Below are 20,957 nucleotides of genomic sequence, written 5' to 3' on the forward strand. Positions count from 1 at the left end.
TTAGCAACCTAGCATCATGTGGAAAGAAAAGAACGCTCCATGGATTCTTTGGGAAGATTTGAGGTGTTGAAGTCAATAGTCTGTTAGGGTCTGAGTTGGTCTTAGAGTCATACCTAGGTGTGTTTATTAGTGAAAAGAAGTTTAGAGAGATGGTGTCAGACATGACAGGTTAGGCCAGGGATCGTCAACAAAGATTCAGCCGTGGGCCGTTTAAAAAAAAATTAAAAAAAATATTGAGTGGATGATCAGAGGGCTGGAAGATAATTACAAATAATATGTAGACTGCACGTTGATTGCAAGAAGCCCACATACTGTATGACATTTTACTAAAATGTTACTAAAATGTTATCTTTTCAAACCTTGTTTACATTTGTATACGATCAAATACAGTGAGCTCCTGAAGTATTGGGGCAGTGACACATGTTTTGGCTCTGTACTCCAGCACTTGTGGATTTTAAATGATGCAATGACTATGAGGTTAAAGTGCAGACTGTCAGCTTTAATTTGAGGGCATTTTCATCCATTTTCATCCCACAAATGCTAACCTCCCCTGTTATTGTAATAGTGAGAGGTTAGCATGTCTTGGGGTTATGATATTTGTGCGTCTAACTTTCTCACTCATATTTATTCACGATTCAGGACTATCCGTAATCATTGTAGCATACACATTAGTAGAAGTGTTTAGAATCATATTATGTTCTTGTTTTAAGTGACTCCAAAATTACATTGTTATTTACCATTCATTTCTATAAGGCACAAAATAATCTGAAACGCAACAAAAAGGAACAGCAAATGCAGCCAACACGTTTTTAGAGTCACAAGCTCGATGTAATCATTGTGTGCTAGGAATATGGGACCAAATACTAAACTTTTGACTACTTAGATACACATAAATGAATTTGTCCCAGTACTTTTGGTCCCTTAAAACCTGTTGGGGCTAGGGGCAGTATTTGCACGGCCGGATAAAAAATGTACCCGATTTAATCTGGTTATTACTACTGCCCAGAAACTAGAATATGCATATAATTAGTCGATTTGGATAGAAAACACTCTCAAGTTTCTAAAACTGTTTGAATGCTGTCTGTGAGTATAACAGAACTCATATGGCAGGCCAAAACCTGAGAAGATTCCATGCAGGAAGTGGAAATCTGATTTGTGGAATCACCTTCAACACTTGAGTTAGGATTCATTTAGCACTTCCTAAGGCTTCCACTAGATGTCAACAGTCATTACAAAGTGGTTTGAGTCTTCTCTGGTAAAAACTGACCGAACGAGAGGCCTGGAAAGTTGGTCATAGTGGGAGGGCCATTACTACTATGACGCGGGCGCCCGTGGGTACCCGCTCGTTTCCGAAACGTTTAGTAAGACAATGCAATCGTCCGCCTTGAATATTATTGAAGCTCTGATTGAAAAAGGCCCTAAAGATTTATGTTATACAACGTTTAACATGTTTGAACGAACGTAAATATATATTTTTTGCACATTCGTGACGACAAGTCCCGCGCGCCTCGTACATTATGAGTAGCCTTCGGAACGCGCTAACAAGAAGGAGCTATTGGGACATAAATTATTAACTTTTTCGAATAAAACTACATTTTGTTGTGGACCTGGGATTCCTGGAAGTGCCTTCTGATGAAGATAATCAAAGGTAAGGGAATATTTCCAATAGTATATTTGATTTTAGATGGTTCCAAGATGGCGCTAACCTGTATCGCCTAGCCTATTATCTGAGCATAGCACCTCGTTTATTGCAAAGTGTGATTTCCCAGTAAAGTTATTTTTAAATCTGGCAATGCGGTTGCATTCACGAGATGTTAATCTATAATTCTTTGAATGACAATATTACATTTTAACAATGTTTTCGAATAGTAATTTTGTAAATTGTAGCGCTGATTCACCGGAAGCATTTGAGGGAAAATATTTTCTGAACGTCACGCGCCGATGTAAAATGCTGTTTTTATATATAAATATGAACTTTATCGAACAAAAAATGCATGTATTGTGTAACATGATGTCCTAGGAGTGTCATCTGATGAAGATTGTCAAAGGTTAGTGCTGCATTTAGCTGTGTTTTGGGTATTTGTGATGCATGCTAGTTGCTTTGAAAATGGCAGTGTGATTATTTTTGGCAGGGTACTCCTAACATAATCTAATGTTTTGCTTTTGCTGTAAAGCCTTTTTGAAATCGGACAACGTGGTTCGATTCAGGAGAGGTGTATCTATAAAATGGTGTAAAATAGTCATATGTTTGAGAAATTGAAGTTATAGCATTTATGAGGTATTTGTATTTCGCGCGACGCGATTCCACTGGCTGTTGATTAGGGTGGGACGCAAACGTCCCAGGTTCCCAGACAGGTTAAAATGGGGGGGGGGACTATTTACAAAAAGTGCTATCATTTCTAAACGGTTCACCTGATTTGGATGAAAGTCATTGTACCCTTTCAAGTCCTGGAGTACAGAGCCAAAACGACAACAACCTTTCACTGTCACAATACATCTGGAGCTCACTGTATCTCTCTCTATTAAACGTGACTATACTTTGGATCAGATTCCCAAAATTAAAATCACTTGGAGTTGATTTTCTGGTGTTTTTAGAGTATTTTATGTCCAATGTTTTTTCTTTTTAATTATTATTATGTTTTTTTTTGCTCAGAAAACTTGGGGGGACAAATAAAGTCACCTGGGCCACCAGTTGGGGAACTCAAGGTTAGGATATGTGACAGCTCAGCTGTTAGGCAGGGGCTATAAAAGGTTTTTCTCCCTGACCAGAACACTACACTACCCTCTTTCATTCACTTGTCTTGAGTGAGCTGATCAGAACTCTACACTATACTATACTCTTTCATTCCCTACCATCTTAATGTTACTCGCCTGTCTCTCTTGAGAGTGCACCAAGATACGACAACCCCTCACAGCTTATGCTTGGGAAATGAATGATGACCTGAACTTAATAAAATCAAACCGTTTTGATAGGGTAGCTACTAACTACGAGAGCGATGACATCAGTTTTACGTCCTCACCTCAAACAAACCAATCCCTATATGAATAGGGTGGATCCCCTCCATGAGTGTAAACACAGCATGTCTCTCCCAGATTGTCAAGTCTCAGAACCGCGCCATTATGACATTGTATTGGGCACAGGACCATTAGCCAAGAGTAAAATGGCTAGGTGACGTCTGAAACAGAGCTGCAGGGTAGCCAGCTGTGGCGCTTCTCTCTCGTTCCCCTCTCTCTCACGCTCTCCATCTCTTTAGTTTCATTGCCTTTATCTCTTTTATTCCTCTCTCTGCAGCTGTTATGTGCCCGTCACAGCTCTGCAGCAGGGTAGGATTTATTAACCAACTGCTCTGAGCATCTTTGAGCTCACAGAGCTGTGAAACTCGTGATTTCCTCCTTTTAGACGAGGGGACTGGCAACTGTTCTGCCTGGACCTCCTGGTCATATTCTACTACACATTGTCGTCATGACTGATGTACGCAGACATTTGTTGTGTATCTACTGTCTTTTGCTATTTCTCTCACACACTTTTGACAGGTACACTTTACATGTCAGACAGACACGCATGCGCGCACACACACACACACACACACACACATTGTGTCTGTATATGCTACAGTCGCCTATGTGTTATGTTGAAGGGGATACAGGGCAATACTACTACTAGAGGAACGAACGGAGGCTGTTCATTTTGTGCTATGCTGTACTGTGCTTGACTGGACTGCGCTGTGTTGTGCTGTGTGGATTGTAGTTCCTGTGGATTAGCTGATGCTCTTCCTCTGAGGCTGCTGCTATTCGACTGATCTCAGCAGCAGCTGGCCACTACGGCCCAGCCCCAGTCTGGGAACAGTGCTAGCCTCTCTGCAATACACACACACACACACACACACACACACACACACACACACACACACACACACACACAAACACTGAAGCGTACACCCGCTCACTTGATAGTCACGATCTGATATAGCAGGACACACCCTTACCCATAGCTACAGTTATATGGGTACAGAGACGTTATGAACTCCTGCACTAGGCTAGATACACCACCACATTGTCTCTCGCTGTGGTGCTGGGAATATGATTCATAGCTATTTTCACCATGACAATTGCTTTCATGCACATATTTACCTCGGCTCATTCTAAAAATAGTTGGGAGTGACATTGACCTTTTGTTCAAGTATTTTCAAAATGAACATGCGAAGGTACATGTGAATGAATGTTTTATTTTTGTGTGATGCCAACTGTGGTGGCCCACGTGATGAGTCTCGTTCTCTCGTTCTCTTTCTGTTAAGGTATTGGACCTGATCTCCAGTGACAACCTGAACGTACCGTCAGAAGAGGAGGTATACCGGGCCGTGCTGAGCTGGGTCAAACACGACATAGATGGGCGCAGGCAGCACGTTCCCTGGGTAAGATTTAGAGGTGCAGCTGTGTGGTTAAGTTGGTGAATCCTGGCGCTTACAACGTCAGGATTGTTTGTGTCCATTCCTGCTGAGGCCACCGTACCAAGGTGTATACGCGCACTACTACAAGTCGCTTTGGATGAAAGCGTCTGCTCCCCTTCCCCTCCCCACTCTAGCTGATGAAGTGCGTGCGTCTGCCCCTGCTGCGGAGGGATTTCCTCATGAGCAACGTGGACACGGAGCTGCTGGTGCGCCACCACTCTGAGTGCAAGGACCTGCTCATCGAGGCCCTCAAGTACCATCTTATGCCTGAGCAGAGGGGTGTGCTGAGTAACAGCCGCACCCGGCCGCGCCGCTGCGAGGGCGCCAGCCCCGTGCTCTTCGCCGTTGGTCAGTGTGCCCCCGAGGTTACCCACCAGGGTACATACACTCACTCACACTCACACACTCACACACACAGACACACACATACATAGAGTGCCTTCAGAAAGTATTCATACCCGTTGATGTATTCGACATTTTCTGTTGCAGCCAGAATTCAAAATGGATAAAATATTTTTTTTCTCACAAATTGAAAACATGTTTTTAGAGATTTTAGCAAATGTATTGAAAATGAATTACAGAAATGTCTAATTTACATAAGTATTCACACCCCTGAGTCAATACATGTTAGAATCACTTTTGGCAGCAATTACAGCTGTGAGTCTTTCTGGGTAAGTCTCTAAGAGCTTTGGACACCTGGATTGTACAATATTTGCCCATTATTCTTTTTTAATTCTTCAAGGTCTGTCAAGTTGGTTGTTGATCATTGCTAGGCAGCCATTTAAGTCAAAACTAACTAGGCCACTCAGGAGCATTCAATGTCATCTTGGTAAGCAACTCCAGTGTATATTTATGTGTTTTAGGTTATTGTCCTGCTAGAAGGTGAATTAATCTCCCAGTGTCTGGTGAAAAGCAGATTGAACCAGTCTTTCCTCAAGGACTTTGCCTTTGCTTAGCTTTATTATTTTTATTTTTATCCCAAAAATCTCAGTACTGATGATAAGCATTCCCATAACATGTTGTAGCCACCATCATGCTTTAAAATATAAATAGTGGTACTCAGTGATGTGTTGTGTTGGATTTGCCCCAAACATAACGTTTTCTATTCAGAACATAACGTTTATTTCTTTGCCACATTTTTTGCAGTTCTACTTTAGTGCCTTATTGCAAACAGGATGCATGTTTTGGAATATTTGTATTCTGTGCAGGCTTCCTTTTCTCTCTGTAATGTATTGTGGAGTAACTACAATGTTTTCCTATCACAGCCATTAAACTGTAACTGTTCTAAAGTCATAATTTGCCTCATGGTGAAATCCCTGAGCAGTTTCCTTCCTCTCCGGCAACTGAGTTAGGAAGGGCGCCTGTATCTTTGTAGTGACTGGGTCTATTGATACACCATCCAAAGTGTAATTAATAACTGCACCATGCTCAAAGGGATATTCAATGTCTGCTTTTTTTAAAATCTACCAATACGTGCCCTTCTTTGTGAACTATTGGAAAACCTCCCTGGTCTTTGTGGTTGAATCTGTTTGAAATTCACTGCTCGACTGAGGGACCATACAGATAATTGTATGTGTTGGGTACAGATATGAGGTAGTCTTTTCCAAATTCATGTCAAACACTATTATTGCACACTGATTGAGTCCAAGCAACTCATTATGTGACTTTTAAGCAAATTTTTACTCCTGAACTTATTTAGGCTTGCCATTACAAAGGGGTTGAATATTTATTGACTCAAGACATTTAAGCTTTTCATTTTTTATTAACATCATTCCACTTTGACATTCTGAGGTATTGTGTGTAGGCAAGTGACACAAAATCTCAATGTAATACATTCTGGCTGTAACACAACAAATTGTAGAAAAAGTCCAGGGGTGTGAATACCTTCTGAAGGCACTATACATACATACATACATACATACATACATACATACATACATACATACATACATACATACATACATACATACATACATACATACATATATTGTATATTGGGGTCATAGGCAAACCCAACAAATACACATTCTTTAATTTCTGAATCTGTAGACGCCATTAGGAAACAGGGATCCTGAATTTGGCCCTTTAGTTAAAATCTAACTTGTTCACAGATACATAAAACATAACCTTTTCAAAAATTACATTTGAAATAGATTGGATACAGCAATTATTCGAAAGAAGTTTGGCACTTACCATGTCTAGAAATATTTGTGTCTTTTTTTTTTTTAGGGCATTGCACCTGTAAAAAGTGAAATGTTGGCCACTGTGTTTTAATACCCATATATCTATAGATACACTACATGACCAAAAGTATGTGGACACCTGCTTGTCAAACATCTCGTGCAACAGAGGACAGACTATATTTGCGCGCTACGCGCTTCAGCACTCGGCAGGCCCATTCTGTGAGCTTGTGTGGCCTACCACTTCCTGGCTGAGCCGTTGTTGTTTCTAGACGTTTCCAATTCACCATAACAGCAATTACAGTTTACCGGGGCAGCTCTGGCACGGCAGAAAGTTGACAAACTGACTTGCTGGAAAGGTGGCATCCTATGACGGTGCCACGTTAAAAGTCACTGAGCTCTTCAGTAAGGCCATTCTACTGTCAATGTTTGTCTATGGAGATTGCATGGCGGTTTGCTCGATTTTATACACCTGTCCGCAACGGGTGTGGCTGAAATACCCGAATCCATTCATTTGAAGGGGTGTCCACATACTTTTTTATATATAGTGTATTTAAATGACTGCTTCAGATATTTAGATGACTTTGTTTTTGTCTGTGTGTTTTGCCCAGGTGGCGGCAGTCTGTTTGCTATCCACGGTGACTGCGAGGCCTACGACACGCGGACTGACCGCTGGCACATGGTGGCATCCATGTCCACTCGGCGGGCACGGGTGGGCGTGGCAGCCATTGGCAACAAGCTGTACGCGGTGGGAGGGTAATAACTGACCTCATCAGACCATCCTTTTACCTCTAGATGGTCTGGATTCGGGTATTCTCGAAGCCATCACTAATGCCGTGCTTGCTAGCTAGCTAACTGAAATGGAACCATCCTCAACACTGGAAGATTACACTAATGTTAATTATGTGAGATAGCTCGGTTAAGTTTACGTTAACACTTTACATGACACCCACTGTCATAACACGTTATGCCACGGTCATAACCATGTCATATGTCATAACAGCTGACATAACTTGTCATATGGTCATAACACTGTCATGACCCATGTATTTCCACCTGTTGTGACATATATTGTGTTATTTTATGGCTGATTATGACACCTACCCACATTTTTTTTTCAAATTTGTTTTTTCCTGCCAGGAAGTTTGTTTTCGTTTGAAAGTTTCTCTTAAATCCTTTGTTTTTGTTGTATTGAATATTTTACAGTCATGTTTTTTTCATCATATTTTAAATAACTTGTAGAAAATACACTTTTTGACACTGTCAAGAAGCATTATGACCATCATAATCAAAAAACCAGATAGGCCTATCACGTGCATGCCCTTATGTCAGTCATCAGTCAAAAAGAAGGTGTCTTGTCCTTCTGAAATCTGCTCGTGCATTCATCCCAGTTATCAGCACCAGAGCATTGGGGTAGGTGATTGTCTGACATCAATGTGTGTGCAATCACAATGATAATTTAACATGGTCAATTTACTTTTTTATATAACATACAGTAGCCTATGTGTCAAAAGTATGTTTATGGTCTAATGGAATGTTTTGCCTTGTGTGTTAGGTTTTGTGGGCTTTGACACATCTGTAGGTGTCATAACCAGCCATAAAATAATGCAATATATGTCACAACAGGTCTACATATGTGTCATGACAGTGTTATGACCATATTATAACAGGTCAAGTTGGTTGTTGAACATTGCTTGGCAGCCATTTAAGTCAAAACTGTAACTAGGCCACTCCAGAGCATTCAATGTCATCTTGGTAAGCAACTCCAGTGTATATTTGGCCTTGTGTTTTAGGTTATTGTCCTGCTGGAAGGTGAATTAATCTCCCAGTGTCTGGTGGAAAGCAGATTGAACCAGGATTTCCTCAAGGATTTTGCCTTGAGCTGTATTCTTATCCCAAAAATCTCAGTACTGATGATAAGCATTCCCATAACATGATGCAGTCACCACTATGCCTTAAAGTATAGATAGTGGTACTCAGTGATGTGTTGTTAGATTTTCCCCAAATATAACATAACGCTTTGTATTCAGGACATAAAGTTAATTTCTTTGCCTAATTTTTTGCAGTTTTACTTTAGTGCGTAATTGCAAATAGGATGCATGTTTTGGAGTATATGTATGTCAGCTGTTATTACATGGTTATGACCGTCTCGTAACATTTTATGACGCTGGGTGTCAAGTAAAGTGTTATCAAGTTTACAATCTGTCTGAAAGAGAAACTAGAATTAGGGGAGATACAGTATCTTGTAATCCAATTTCTCATTCAAGCAAACACGTTGAGTTATTGGCATTGGGTATAATAAGATAAACAGTTAACTGTGGTAGGAGGAAACTGTTGGAAGACTAATATTAGCGGTCCCCTCAAGTGTAATTATGCAAATTCCGACTTTTGAAGCCAAGGCACGTCTTCTCTACCCGAGAGGGAAACAAAACAGATGCCTTTGTAAATCAAGAGAAAGATGGAACAAAATAGTATCTGATGCACTACTCTCATTGTCTGCAATGTCAACGTTTTATCCAGGTGCTACTGATGGAAATTAGCTAGATGACAAACTCCTGCACATCTACCCTATCGAATAGATAAACAGATAATAAATGAATTCAAATGTATTTTATTTAAAGAAAGTTTCTTGAATTTAACTGTTAACACAGTACAGTTGTGAAGACTTGCTTAACAAAGAAAGCCTCCTTTTGAGATGAGATTAAAGGAAGAAACCTGAAGCGGAACTAGGTCCCCTATTCACAAAGGGTCTCAGACTAGGATTGCTGATCTAGGATCGCCCCCCCCTTATTCTATATGATGAAAAAGTAAAACTGATCCTTGATCAGCACTTCTATTCTGATACCCTTTGTGAATATGTGCCCAGACCCTAGCGACAGAGCCCATCTTCTTATGGTTAGGCCAATCATAAGAGGATGGGCAACTTTGATGGGGGTGGGGCCACCAAAAAACAGAACTCATCATGAGGGGCCACAGTGGCTCGTGGGTCTGCGTACCACGTCCATATACCCTCCCTCCACCTTGCAAGCAAAACATTTTAGTGGTCCCCCTCGTGACAGTGAAGAGAAAGCTATTTAGCAATTTTATAACAAATTTCATGCAATTCTACTCAATTTGCCAGGGGGGCGGAGAGAAAAATGTGCAGTTTTACAGCTAATTTCCTGCAATTCTACACATTTTGCCATAGGGTGGAGCAAATTTTAGCAGTTTTTAATCTGATGATCAATGGGCCCCACCCTGATCGGTTATTCGACCATGCTTACTAGAAGTTTAGATAGCTAGACTAACTCAAAAAATAAAAAAAACTTTTTGCTGACATGGGCTAATTGAGTCACTGCTGATGCACAGCCAATTTTCAAAAGGGCACCTTGAGTATTCTATTATTCTAAGAGTCTGACTGATCCGCGGGCCGCCAGTGGCCCAACCCTGGCCTCGATACACTTCTCTTTCTGATATACTCTGGTCTCCCTCAGGTATGATGGCACCTCAGATTTGGCCACCGTGGAGTCCTACGACCCTATCACCAACTCCTGGCAGCCTGAGGTTTCAATGGGGACGCGGCGGAGCTGTTTGGGCGTGGCAGTGTTGCACGGCCTTCTGTACGCCGCCGGTGGTTACGACGGAGCTTCCTGTCTCAACAGGTACAAAAAAAATATATATAGATAATTATAAGCGTGTGTTCAAAATGCTGGACTTCTTTTGAGCTTTGTCACAACACATTTTGACTGTCACGGATGCAAATACTGAGATGACATTTGTATATCATGAATGCCCCCCTCCACCCCAACAGTGCAGAGCGGTACGACCCTCTCACCAGTACCTGGACCTCCATCGCTGCCATGAGCACCCGAAGGAGATACGTCCGTGTGGCCACTCTAGGTGAGCAAGTGTTGTCCACCTCTTGTGTGATTATGTAATCTATTGAGAAAGGATATACTTATGTATGTTAACCTGGAGCAGGGATGGGCAACTGGTGTGCTGCCCCCTTTTTGTAGGGCCGCTGATAATTTTTTGGGGAAAACTCATTCGGCGTCTCAATTTACTGTTGTGAGTTAGAATAATCAAATCCAAATCAAACTTTATTTACCACATGCGCCGAATACAACAAGTGTAGACTTTACCGTGAAATGCTTACTTGCAAGCACTTAACCAACAGTGCAGTTCAAGAAGAAGAAAATATTTATCAAGTAGGCTAAAATAAGTGTGCAGGGCTACAGGCTAGTTGAGGTAATCTGTACATGTAGATGTGGGCGAAGTGACTATGCATACGTAACAAACAAACAGCGAGTAGCAGCAGTGTACAAGAGGGGGGGTCAATGTAAATTGTCCGGTGGAGATTTTTGTGAATTGTTCAGCAGTCTAATGGCTTGGGGGTAGAAGCTGTTGAGGAGCCTTTTGGTCCTAGACTTGGCGCTCCGGTATTGCATGGCGTGCGGTAGCGGAGAAAACAGTCTATAACTTGGGTGACTGGAGTCTCTGACAATTTTATGGGCTTTCCTCTGACACCGCCTATTATATAGGTCCTGGATGGCAGAAAGCTTGGCCCCAGTGATGTATTGGGGCGTTCGCACTACCCTCTGTAGCGCCTTACAGTAAGATGCCGAGCAGTTGCCATACCAGGCGGTGATGCAACCAGTCAGGATGCTCTCGTTGGTGCAGCTGTAGAACCTTTTGAGGATCTGGGGGCCCATGCCAAATCTTTTCAGTCTCCTGAGGGGGAAAAGATTTTGTCGTGCCCTCTTCACAACTGTCTTGGTATGTTTGGACCATGATAGTTTGTTGGTTATGTGGACACCAAGGAACTTGAACCTCTCGACCCGCTCCACTACAGCCCCGTCGATGTTAATGAGGGCCTGTTCGTCGCACCTTTTCCTGTCGTCCACGATCAGCTCCTTTGTCTTGCTCACATTGAGGGAGAGGTTGTTGTCCTGGCATCACACTGCCAGTTCTCTGACCTCCTCCCTATAGGCCGTCTCATCGTTGTCGGTGATCAGGCCTACCGCTGTTGTGTCGTCAGCAAATTTAATAATGGTGTTGGAGTCGTGTTTGGCCACGCAGTTGTGGGTGAACAGGGAATACAGGAGGGGACTAAGTACACACCCCTGAGGGGCCCCAGTGTTAAGGATCAGCGTGGCAGACGTATTGTTGCCTACTTTTACCACCTGGGGCTGCCCGTCAGGAAATCCAGTTGCAGAGGGAGGTGTTTAGTCCCAGGATCCTTAGCTTAGTGATGAGCTTTGTGGGCACTATGGTGTTGAACGCTGAACTGTAGTCGATGAACAGCATTCTCACATAGGTGTTCCATTTGTCCAGGTGGGAAACGGCGGTGTGGAGTGCGATTGAGATTGCGTCATCTGTGGATCTTTTGGGGTGGTATGCGAATTGGGAGTGGGTCTAGGGTGTCTGGGAGGATGCTGTTGATGTGAGCCATGACCAACCTTTCAAAGCACTTCATGGCTACCGAAGTGAGTGCCACGGGGCGGTAATCATTTAGGCAGGTTACCTTCGCTTCCTTGGCACAGGGACTATGGTGGTCTGCTTGAAACATAGGTATTACAGACTCGGTCAGAGAGAGGTTGAAAATGTCAGTGAAGACACTTGACAGTTGGTCCGCGCATGCTTTGAGTACACGTCCTGGTAATCTGTCTGGCCCAGCGGCTTTGTGAATGTTGACCTAATTAAAGGTTTTGTTCACATCGGCTACCGAGAGCGTTGTCACACAGTCATCCAGAACAGCTGGTGCTCTTGTGCATGCTTCGGTGTTGCTTGCCTCGAAGCGAGCATAAAAGGCATTTAGCTCGTCTGGTAGGCTCCGTCACTGGGCATCTCGCGTCTGGGTTTCCCTTTTGTAGTCCGTAATAGTTTTCAAGCCCTGCCACCTCCGACGAACGTCAGAGCCGGTGTAATAGGATTCAATCTTAATCCTGTATTGACGCTTTGCTTGTTTGATGGTTTGTCTGAGGGCATAGCGGGATTTCTTGTAAGCGTCCGGATTAGTCTCCCGCTCCTTGAAAGCGGCAGCTCTAGCCTTTAGCTCGATGCGGATGTTGCCTGTAATCCATGGCTTCTGGTTGGGATATGTGCGTACAGTCACTGTGGTGACGACGTCATCGATGCACTTATTGATGAAGCCAATGACTGAGTTGGTGTTTTCCTCAATGCCATTGGCTGAATCCCGGAACATATTCCAGTCTGTGCTAGCAAAACTGTCTTGTAGTGTAGCATCCGCGTCATCTGACCACTTCCGGATTGAGCGAGTCATTGGTATTTCCTGCTTTAGTTTTTGCTTGTAAGCAGGAATCAGGAGGATAGAATTGTGGTCAGATTTGCCAAATGGAGGGCGGGGGAGAGCTTTGTATGCATCTCTGTGTGTAGAGTAAAGGTGGTCTAGGATTTTTTTCCCCTTGTTGCACATGTGACATGCAGGTAAAAATTTGGTAAAACTGATTTAAGTTTGCCTGCATTAAAGTCCCCGGCCACTAGGAGCGCCGCTTCTGGGTGAGCATTTTCTTCTTTGCTTATAGCCTTATAGAGTTGTTTGAGAGCGGTCTTAGTGCCAGCTTCGCTTTGTGGTGGTAAATAGACGGCTACGAATAATACAGATGAGAACTCTCTTTGTAGATGGTGTGGTCGACAACTTATCATAAGGTTCTCTATCTCAGGTGAGCAATACCTCAAGACCTCTTTAATATTAGACATCAGTGCAATATACATGGTGCAATTTTAAAATTTGCTTGCGCATCAGCAGTTCTTGTGTTATGTCAATAACTGACAGTCATTTAATTAGCCCATTTCGGCTAACATTTTTAGCTAGCTATCTAAACTTTCTGCTAAACTTGTAGTAATCATGGTCAAATTACTGACCGGGGGCCCCCCATTGATCAAAAGATGTCATGTTAAAAACTGCAAACATTTGTCTCCGCCCCATGGCAAAATGAGTAGAATTGCAGGAAATTATCTCTTAAACTTCTCTTTGCTGTCTAGAGGGGACCGCTAAAATGTTTTGCTCACGAGGTGGGGAGGGCCCCCCAACTAAATTTCGCTTAGGGTCCCCAAAAGGCTAGGGCCGGGTCTGACTGCATGTGTGGGTATGGATGTGGGAACACAGACCCACGAGCCACTGCGGCCCCTCATGATGAGTTCCAATTTTTTGTTGCCCCTACCCCCATCAAATATGCCGGTCCCTGGCCTACCACTCGCTTCCTAGTAAATATGGGCCACATCCAACATATTTTATTTTTGCAAGCTGATATGTAGAGTTTTGAGCTTATTGTCACAGCACTCGCTCTCTCGCTCTCTCTCTATAGATGGCAGTCTGTATGCAGTAGGAGGATATGACAGCTCCTCACACCTAGCAACAGTGGAAAAATATGAACCACAGGTAATAAACAAACAGACAGATCTCTGTCAATATGCACATTAAGACATGGGGCCAGTTTCCTGGACCCAGATTAAGCCTATAGAAGAATCTCAACTAGGCATGATTTTCAGTAGCCTGGTGGAACAAATTTGATCACTGCGTTCACCATTCTGTTAAATAGAATGGTGAACATAGTGATCAGGCTTGTCCCACCAGGCTATATTTTAAGTCCATGACTAGGCTTAATCTGGTTAAAACCGGACCATGAAGGTGAACTTTTGCCCAGATCAAAAAGGAGAAGCTAAGTTTTGAGTTCAACCTCAGCTCAAAACTGACCAACAACCCTTTGATTGGTCGGAACAGAGTAACGCGTGGACGGCCATCGCCAACATGCTGAGTCGGCGCAGCAGTGCTGGGGTGGCCGTGCTGGAGGGCATGCTCTATGTCGCCGGGGGCAACGACGGCACCAGCTGCCTAAACTCGGTGGAGCGATTCAATCCCAAGACCAACGCCTGGGAGGGGGTGGCGCCCATGAACATCCGCAGGTGGGCACCGCCAGCCGCGTCACAATTACTACCAACCACCTGTAGCTATAACTGCATAGTCAATGCATGCATAGAGCCTTCTCGCTTCTCATAAATGACTGGTTTCAGGTTTTCATTCCTTAATTCCAGCCCTTTCTCAGAAAATTATCTGAGTTTCTGAAGGAACCGGCATACACAGTGGGCCTCAGAGACCAGGATTTGAAGATTCAAATGAAATTAGTTTCTCACTCACACACAAACATACACACACGCACACAATGGGAGATTTGAGTAAGGAACCTGATAACAGTGGATGCTCCCGGCCCTATAAATAAACCATTGCTGTAATCAGTAGTATGGCTCATATTCATCTAGAGCCTGCTCTAGTCTCAGCAGAGTCATATTGAATAGGAAGAAAAGGAGGGACCTACCTTAGTTTGTATAGAAGAAACACCTTTTTTAGCTTTCCGTGGCAAAACATTTTGTTGCGTTGTGCACTAATGAATACGCCCCAGGCCTCCATTTACACTGCATTGAGCTCAGTCTTTAGCAACAGGCTAGTCAGGGAAGTCATTCTGGTTTTCTTTTCTGCCTAATAGCTAATTGATCAGTTAATGTTAATGAATGGCCAGCAGAACTGGGTTAAAATACTATTTGAGTTAATTTGAAACACTGCTTGATTGAGCTTGCCTGTTGCAATGGAACCAATAGGAAGAATGTGGGTGGACATCCTGTCACCTCTGACCACAGAACAATTCTACATGTTGAATCACCACTGTTTGTCGACACCCAGCAGGTGATCGCTAACACACCCGCTGCTTTTAGCTGTTAGTCTTTGTGGTGTGCCTGAGCTATTACTGAGTCTGCACGTTGTCATGTCCTCCCACAGGAGTACCCACGACCTGGTGGCTATGGACGGCTGGCTGTACGCGGTGGGCGGCAATGACGGTAGCTCCAGCCTCAACTCTATTGAGAAGTACAACCCACGCAGCAACAAGTGGGTGGCGGCCTCCTGCATGTTCACGCGGCGCAGCAGTGTGGGGGTGGCCGTCCTAGAGCTGCTCAACTTCCCGCCGCCCTCGTCGCCCACGCTCTCTGTGTCCTCCACCAGCCTTTGACACGGGGCTAAGCTCTGGCTGACCTCAGCCTCGGCCTCGGTTGCCACCGCCCAGCCAGGCCCCAGCAAGAGACGCAACTGCTCTGTGTGAAGAGGGAGTGAGAGGATGCATGTACTTTAATCAGGTAGCGAGAGGGAGAGTGGAGAAAATGGCTTGAGAGAGAGTGGGAGGGGTACAGTTAGAGGGAGAAGAGGTGATGGGAAGAGCGAGTGAGAGGAAGAGTGAAAGATGGAGAGAGAGAAATGCACAGAGGGTGCTGCTGGATCTGGTCTCTTTCCCTGAAGTCTCACTGTATTACCGCAAAGATACCAGCTTCTAGTCTATTGAAGAACACAGGAGAGTTTTCCTCAGATAAAGAGGTTGGAAAATACCACCATTTGCAATCCAGTGCGTATAATTTTAATTTAGGAATGTAGCTATCGACTGGTTCTGCCATGCATGTTTACTGACATTGTGTCCTGGCAGGCAGGAATTAAAATGAGTAGTGCAGCTGTATGTGTCACACTAGGTGGCATTAACGGGCAATGTTGTTTACCATCTTACCCTACGGACGAGCCTTGTGTAATAGGGTGATGTTGCCCCTAAACATTTTCCAGCATTTCCCCCTTAAATGGTTAAGGTTAGTATTGGGGAGGGGAAGCTGATCCTAGATCTGTACCTAAGGAAAACGTCAACCAACCAGCTGGAGAAGAAGGAGAAAAAAAAGAATGTAGCTATTGATTCGAGATCTATCGTTACTCGAAACTGTAAATTAGTTTTAATTCCTTTAAAAATATATATAAGAACAGATAATGATGTTGAATTATTTATTAAATGTAAAAATATATAGCTAATATATTCCGACAATTTCAAAGATGCTTTGTGAAAAGCAAATGGACCATTGCTATGACTCGAGTGCCGTATTATTTTTCTTTTGTTGTGTTAACGTCGTGCATATCATTGATGGAAGTGTGTCAGAGAGGATGTCAAAAGTGGGAAGTTGTTCAGTTTGAGCGTTGACTATATCAGAGTGAAGGATTGATAAGTATTTCTTAAACTGATGAAGATATCAGGGCCCGTATTTCATAAAGTGTCTCAGGGTAGGAATGCTGATCTAGGTTCCCCCTTATTCATAATGATTTAAAAGGCAAAAGTGATCCTAGATCAGCATTCCTACTCTGAGACACATTTTGAAGACGGGCAGAGGTCAACTGAAATATCTTTATTATTTGTAAAGGACAACAGTTAAAAGAAAGAGGTTTATTTTGTTCATGACGTGTTTATTCTTTTGTTGGTCGGTACCTTGACTGAAAATGTTAAATATTTTTCAAAAGTAGCCTTGTCACTGCCACATGTATGACACAACCGATGTCATTAGTAGTTATGGCAAATGATGTCCAATACTGTTGTATGGAAGGCTATGGTATGCAAGCTTGCTTGTCCGCTAGCTAATTAGAAGACCCCAATCCATTGTATAGATCATTATCATTCATAAACACATAGTGGTATCACGATTATGACAGCTTTGAAATGGCTAAAGAGCAGAAGGTTCAAGTAATGTGTAGGCAAATTAACACAACACCAATCTTAATACTTGACACTAGCTGCGGTAATGTCAATGTGGAAACACTTATGGTGCTGTCATTTTATGTTACTTACTCATAATACCTCTTCCTGTATTGTTGAAAAGGATCCAAACTTACCACACCGATGTTTACGTAGTAAACGTGTGACAACATGTAGTATAACTCTAAGCTCTAACGATACTCTGGAACACGTCTATCAGATAATACCATTCTTTGGAAGTTCCACAAAATGGCACACATCAAAGCAAAGGCTGATTGGTTAAGGAAATGAAGCTGTTCCTACGTACTCAATGCTGATACTTTACATGAGGTTAAAGAGCTGTATCAGCCAAAGGTACAATAGACCACAACAGGTCCTAAATTTAGTTTTTGACTCGTCACGGTTAACTAGGTTCAATAAATAGGCTATGTAGCGCAGTGTGATAAAATGTAAAACTTCTGAGAAGTTATTTATTTTCCTTTTTTCAAAGGATTTTGTTGATCTGGTTTTGTTTTTACTGAAAAATCCCCCAGTAATGGTTAGTTCTTACAGATTATTATCTCCAGTAATGGTTAGTTCTTGCAGATTATTATCTCCAGTAATGGTTAGTTCTTGCAGATTATTATCTCCAGTAATGGTTAGTTCTTGCAGATTATTATCTCCAGCAATGGTTAGTTCTTGCAGATTATTATCTCCAGTAATGGTGAAGTGTCTTGTCCCCAAATCGCAAAAGTGGTTGCAATGACGTCTTCTGTGACGTCATGGTTAGGTTGTATACAGATTGTTTTAAGAGGTCTTTTTAGCGACCAGAAAAATACTTATTTAGCTGGTTGTAATCTGGTATCTTACCAGGCGTCTCTACAACCAGAAAACCTATTTACAACCAGAAAATGACGTCATTATAACGTTCCATGCCAAATTTTACACGGTGGGTTCGTCTGAGCTCATAATGTACCATGAGTGAAATCTACACACAACCACACAAGAACTTGGCCTCCATTTCGTTGAATCAAATGTAAATAAGGAATTACCCAAATTCTCGGATTTAATGCATTGTCAATGTGACTGTAGCTTTTTTAGTTAACACATTATTGTTCGATGTGACATGCATAGTTTATTTATAATATGTTGTTATATCTATCGAGAAAATGTATGGAGAAATGTTGCACTATTGTGAAATGGAGCAATACACTGTATAGAAAATAAATAAAGATGCTTTCAGGTGTGAGGACCCAGGTTGTTTATGGAGTGTATTTTCAACATAGCATCTTGTGAGAAATTGTTTGAAATATGTATTTTCAACGTCTTTCCCCCAGAAAATACTACTTTTCAATGTATTTTCAACATTTTGTGTTCATAGGGTAAGTTCAGTTGAAGGTTGCATTGCTAACAGTGTGTGTGTTTGTGTGTGTTGCTATGCCCACTACGGTATCGTTAAGTATCGTCCCAGCATGCTCTCCTTTCACAGTGATCTGAGTGGACAGCTGAGCACTCTCACTTTACCCCTCATGACCTCAGTCACATAGTATGCACACCTGTGGCTGCTTTTGCTTGTGCACACAGAGTACACTCACACAAACCTCTACACACACACACACACACACACACACACTCTCAACATCTACTCAATACACTAACAGACAGTGCAGTGAATATTAATGATAAAGCTTACTGTTAGCCATTAGAAAGAACTGGTACACTGCAACGTGTCAGAATTCTGTTAATGAGGTTTCTGCTGTAAAATGGAAGCCTATTCATGTCTCTTGGGGGCATATAAAGTGGACAGTTTTAAAGGGTGGGTTAAATGATGTGTCTGCAGTCTGCACAAGTCAATTGCCCTGTAGCCCTCTGTCCCCTGTGGTCCTGTGGGTGTTAATGAGTTTACAGCCTGGCGCACACTCGCAGGCACCGCTATGTAGCCAGTCATGCAGTGGAGCAGAGACAGAGACCGTCCCCTACCCACCTTTTTTCTCCAACAGGTCAGTACCTCAGGAGTAAATGTCAGTTGGCATTTCATTGACGAGCATTTAGGGGTCGAGACTCGAAAACCGCAGGTCCGGGACAAGGTAGCACGTTCAGTGAACAGGTCAGGTTTCCCGAGCCACAGGCAGAACAGTTGAAACTAGAGCAGCAGCACAACCGGCACATAGACTATTGCAGCATTGAGACTGGTGGGTCAGGGGACACTGTGGCCCCGTCCGACAATACCCCAGGACAGGGCCAAGCAGGCAAGATATAACCCCACCCACTTTGCCAAAGCACAGCCCCCACACCACTAGAGGGATATCAACAGACCACCAACTTACTACCCTGAGACAAGGCTAAGTATAGCCCATGAAGATCTCCTCCACAGAAACAAGCCTGAGGGGGCGCAAAACCGGACAGGAAGATCACGTCTGTGACTCAACCCACTCAAGTGACGCACCCCTCCTAAGGACGGCATGGAAGAGCACTAGTAAGCCAGTGACTCAGCCCCCGTAATAGGGTCAGAGGCAGAGAATCCCAGTGGAGAGAGGGGAACCGGCCAGGCAGAGACAGCAAGGGTGGTTCGTCGCTCCAGTGCCTTGCCGTTCACCTTCGAACTCCTGGGCCAACCTACACTCAATCATAGGACCTACTGAAGAGATGAGTCTTCAGTAATGACTTAAAGGGTGAGACCGAGTCTGCGTCTCTCACATGGATAGGCAGACCATTCCATAAAAATTGAGCTCTATGGGAGAAAGCCCTGCCTCCAGTTGTTTGCTTAGAAATTATAGGGACAGTAAGGAGGCCTGCATCTTGTGACCATAGCATACGTGTAGGTATGTACGGCAGAACCAAATCGGAGAGATCGGTAGGAGAAAGCCCATATAATTCTTTGTAGGTTAGCAGTAAAACCTTGAAATCAGCCCTAGCCTTAATATGAAGCCAATGTAGAGATTGGAGTAATATGATAAAATGTTGGGATTCTAGTCTGGATTCTAGCAGCTGTGTTTAGCACAAACTGAAGTTTATTTAGTACTTTATCCGGATAGCCGGAGAGTAGAGCATGACAGTAGACTAATCTAGAAGTGACAAAAGCATGGATTAGTTTTTCTGCATCATTTTTGGATAAAAAGTTTACGTTTTTTGCAATGTTATGAAGATGGAAAAAAGCTGTCCTTGAAATATTCTTGTTCGTCAAAAGAGATCAGGGTCCAGAGTAACGCCGAGGTCCTTCACAGTTTTATTTGAGACGACTGTACAACCATCAAGATTGTCAGATCCAACAGCAGATCTATTTGTTTCTTGGGACCTAGAACTAGCATCTCTGTTTTGGCCAACTTTAAAAGTAAAACATTTGCCGTCATCCACTTCCTTATGTCTGAAACACAGGCTTCCAGGGTAGCCAATTTTGGGGTTTCATCGAAATGTACAGCTGTGTGTCGTCCGCTTCGCAGTGAAAGTTGACATTGTGTTTCCAAATGACATCGCCAAGAGGTAGAATGTATAGTGAAAACAAAAGTGGTCCTAAAACAACCTTGAGGAACACCGAAAAGTACAATTGATTTAGAGGACAAACCATCCACAGAGACTAAATTATATCTTTCTAACAGATCTAAACCAGGCAAGAACTTGTCTGTGTAGACCAATTAGTTTCTAATCTCTCCAAAAGAATGTGGTGATTGCTTTGGGTCAAAAGCAGCACTAAGGTTTAGGAGCACGAGCACAGATGCAGTGCCTTGGTCTGACGCCATTAAAACAACATTTACCACCTTCATGAGTGCAGTCTCAGTGATATGATGGGGTCTAAAACCAGACAG

The 20,957-nt window shown here is 43.0% G+C and overlaps 1 protein-coding gene across 10 annotated transcripts in view; it reads left to right on the forward strand.

Moving 5' to 3' along the window:
- Positions 1-18,406, forward strand: part of LOC106572137 (kelch-like protein 17) — a 36,368-nt gene extending 17,962 nt beyond the window's left edge. For 7 of the 10 annotated variants that reach the window (XM_014146006.2, XM_014146015.2, XM_014146010.2 and 4 more), the window contains 8 exons: positions 4,296-4,412; positions 4,583-4,826; positions 7,240-7,384; positions 10,102-10,269; positions 10,419-10,507; positions 13,936-14,009; positions 14,352-14,533; positions 15,402-18,406. In XM_014146006.2, coding sequence (XP_014001481.1) covers positions 4,296-4,412; positions 4,583-4,826; positions 7,240-7,384; positions 10,102-10,269; positions 10,419-10,507; positions 13,936-14,009; positions 14,352-14,533; positions 15,402-15,630 — 1,248 coding nt within the window. In that variant the 3' untranslated portion in view covers positions 15,631-18,406. The remainder of the gene's footprint in view (positions 1-4,295; positions 4,413-4,582; positions 4,827-7,239; positions 7,385-10,101; positions 10,270-10,418; positions 10,508-13,935; positions 14,010-14,351; positions 14,534-15,401) is intronic. The other 3 variants (XM_014146007.2, XM_014146016.2, XM_045696057.1) reach the window with 2 other exon arrangements.
- Positions 18,407-20,957: the final 2,551 nt, after the last annotated feature.

This window comes from Salmo salar, chromosome ssa15 (genome assembly GCF_905237065.1).
Source record: "Salmo salar chromosome ssa15, Ssal_v3.1, whole genome shotgun sequence".
Taxonomy (NCBI): domain Eukaryota; kingdom Metazoa; phylum Chordata; class Actinopteri; order Salmoniformes; family Salmonidae; genus Salmo; species Salmo salar.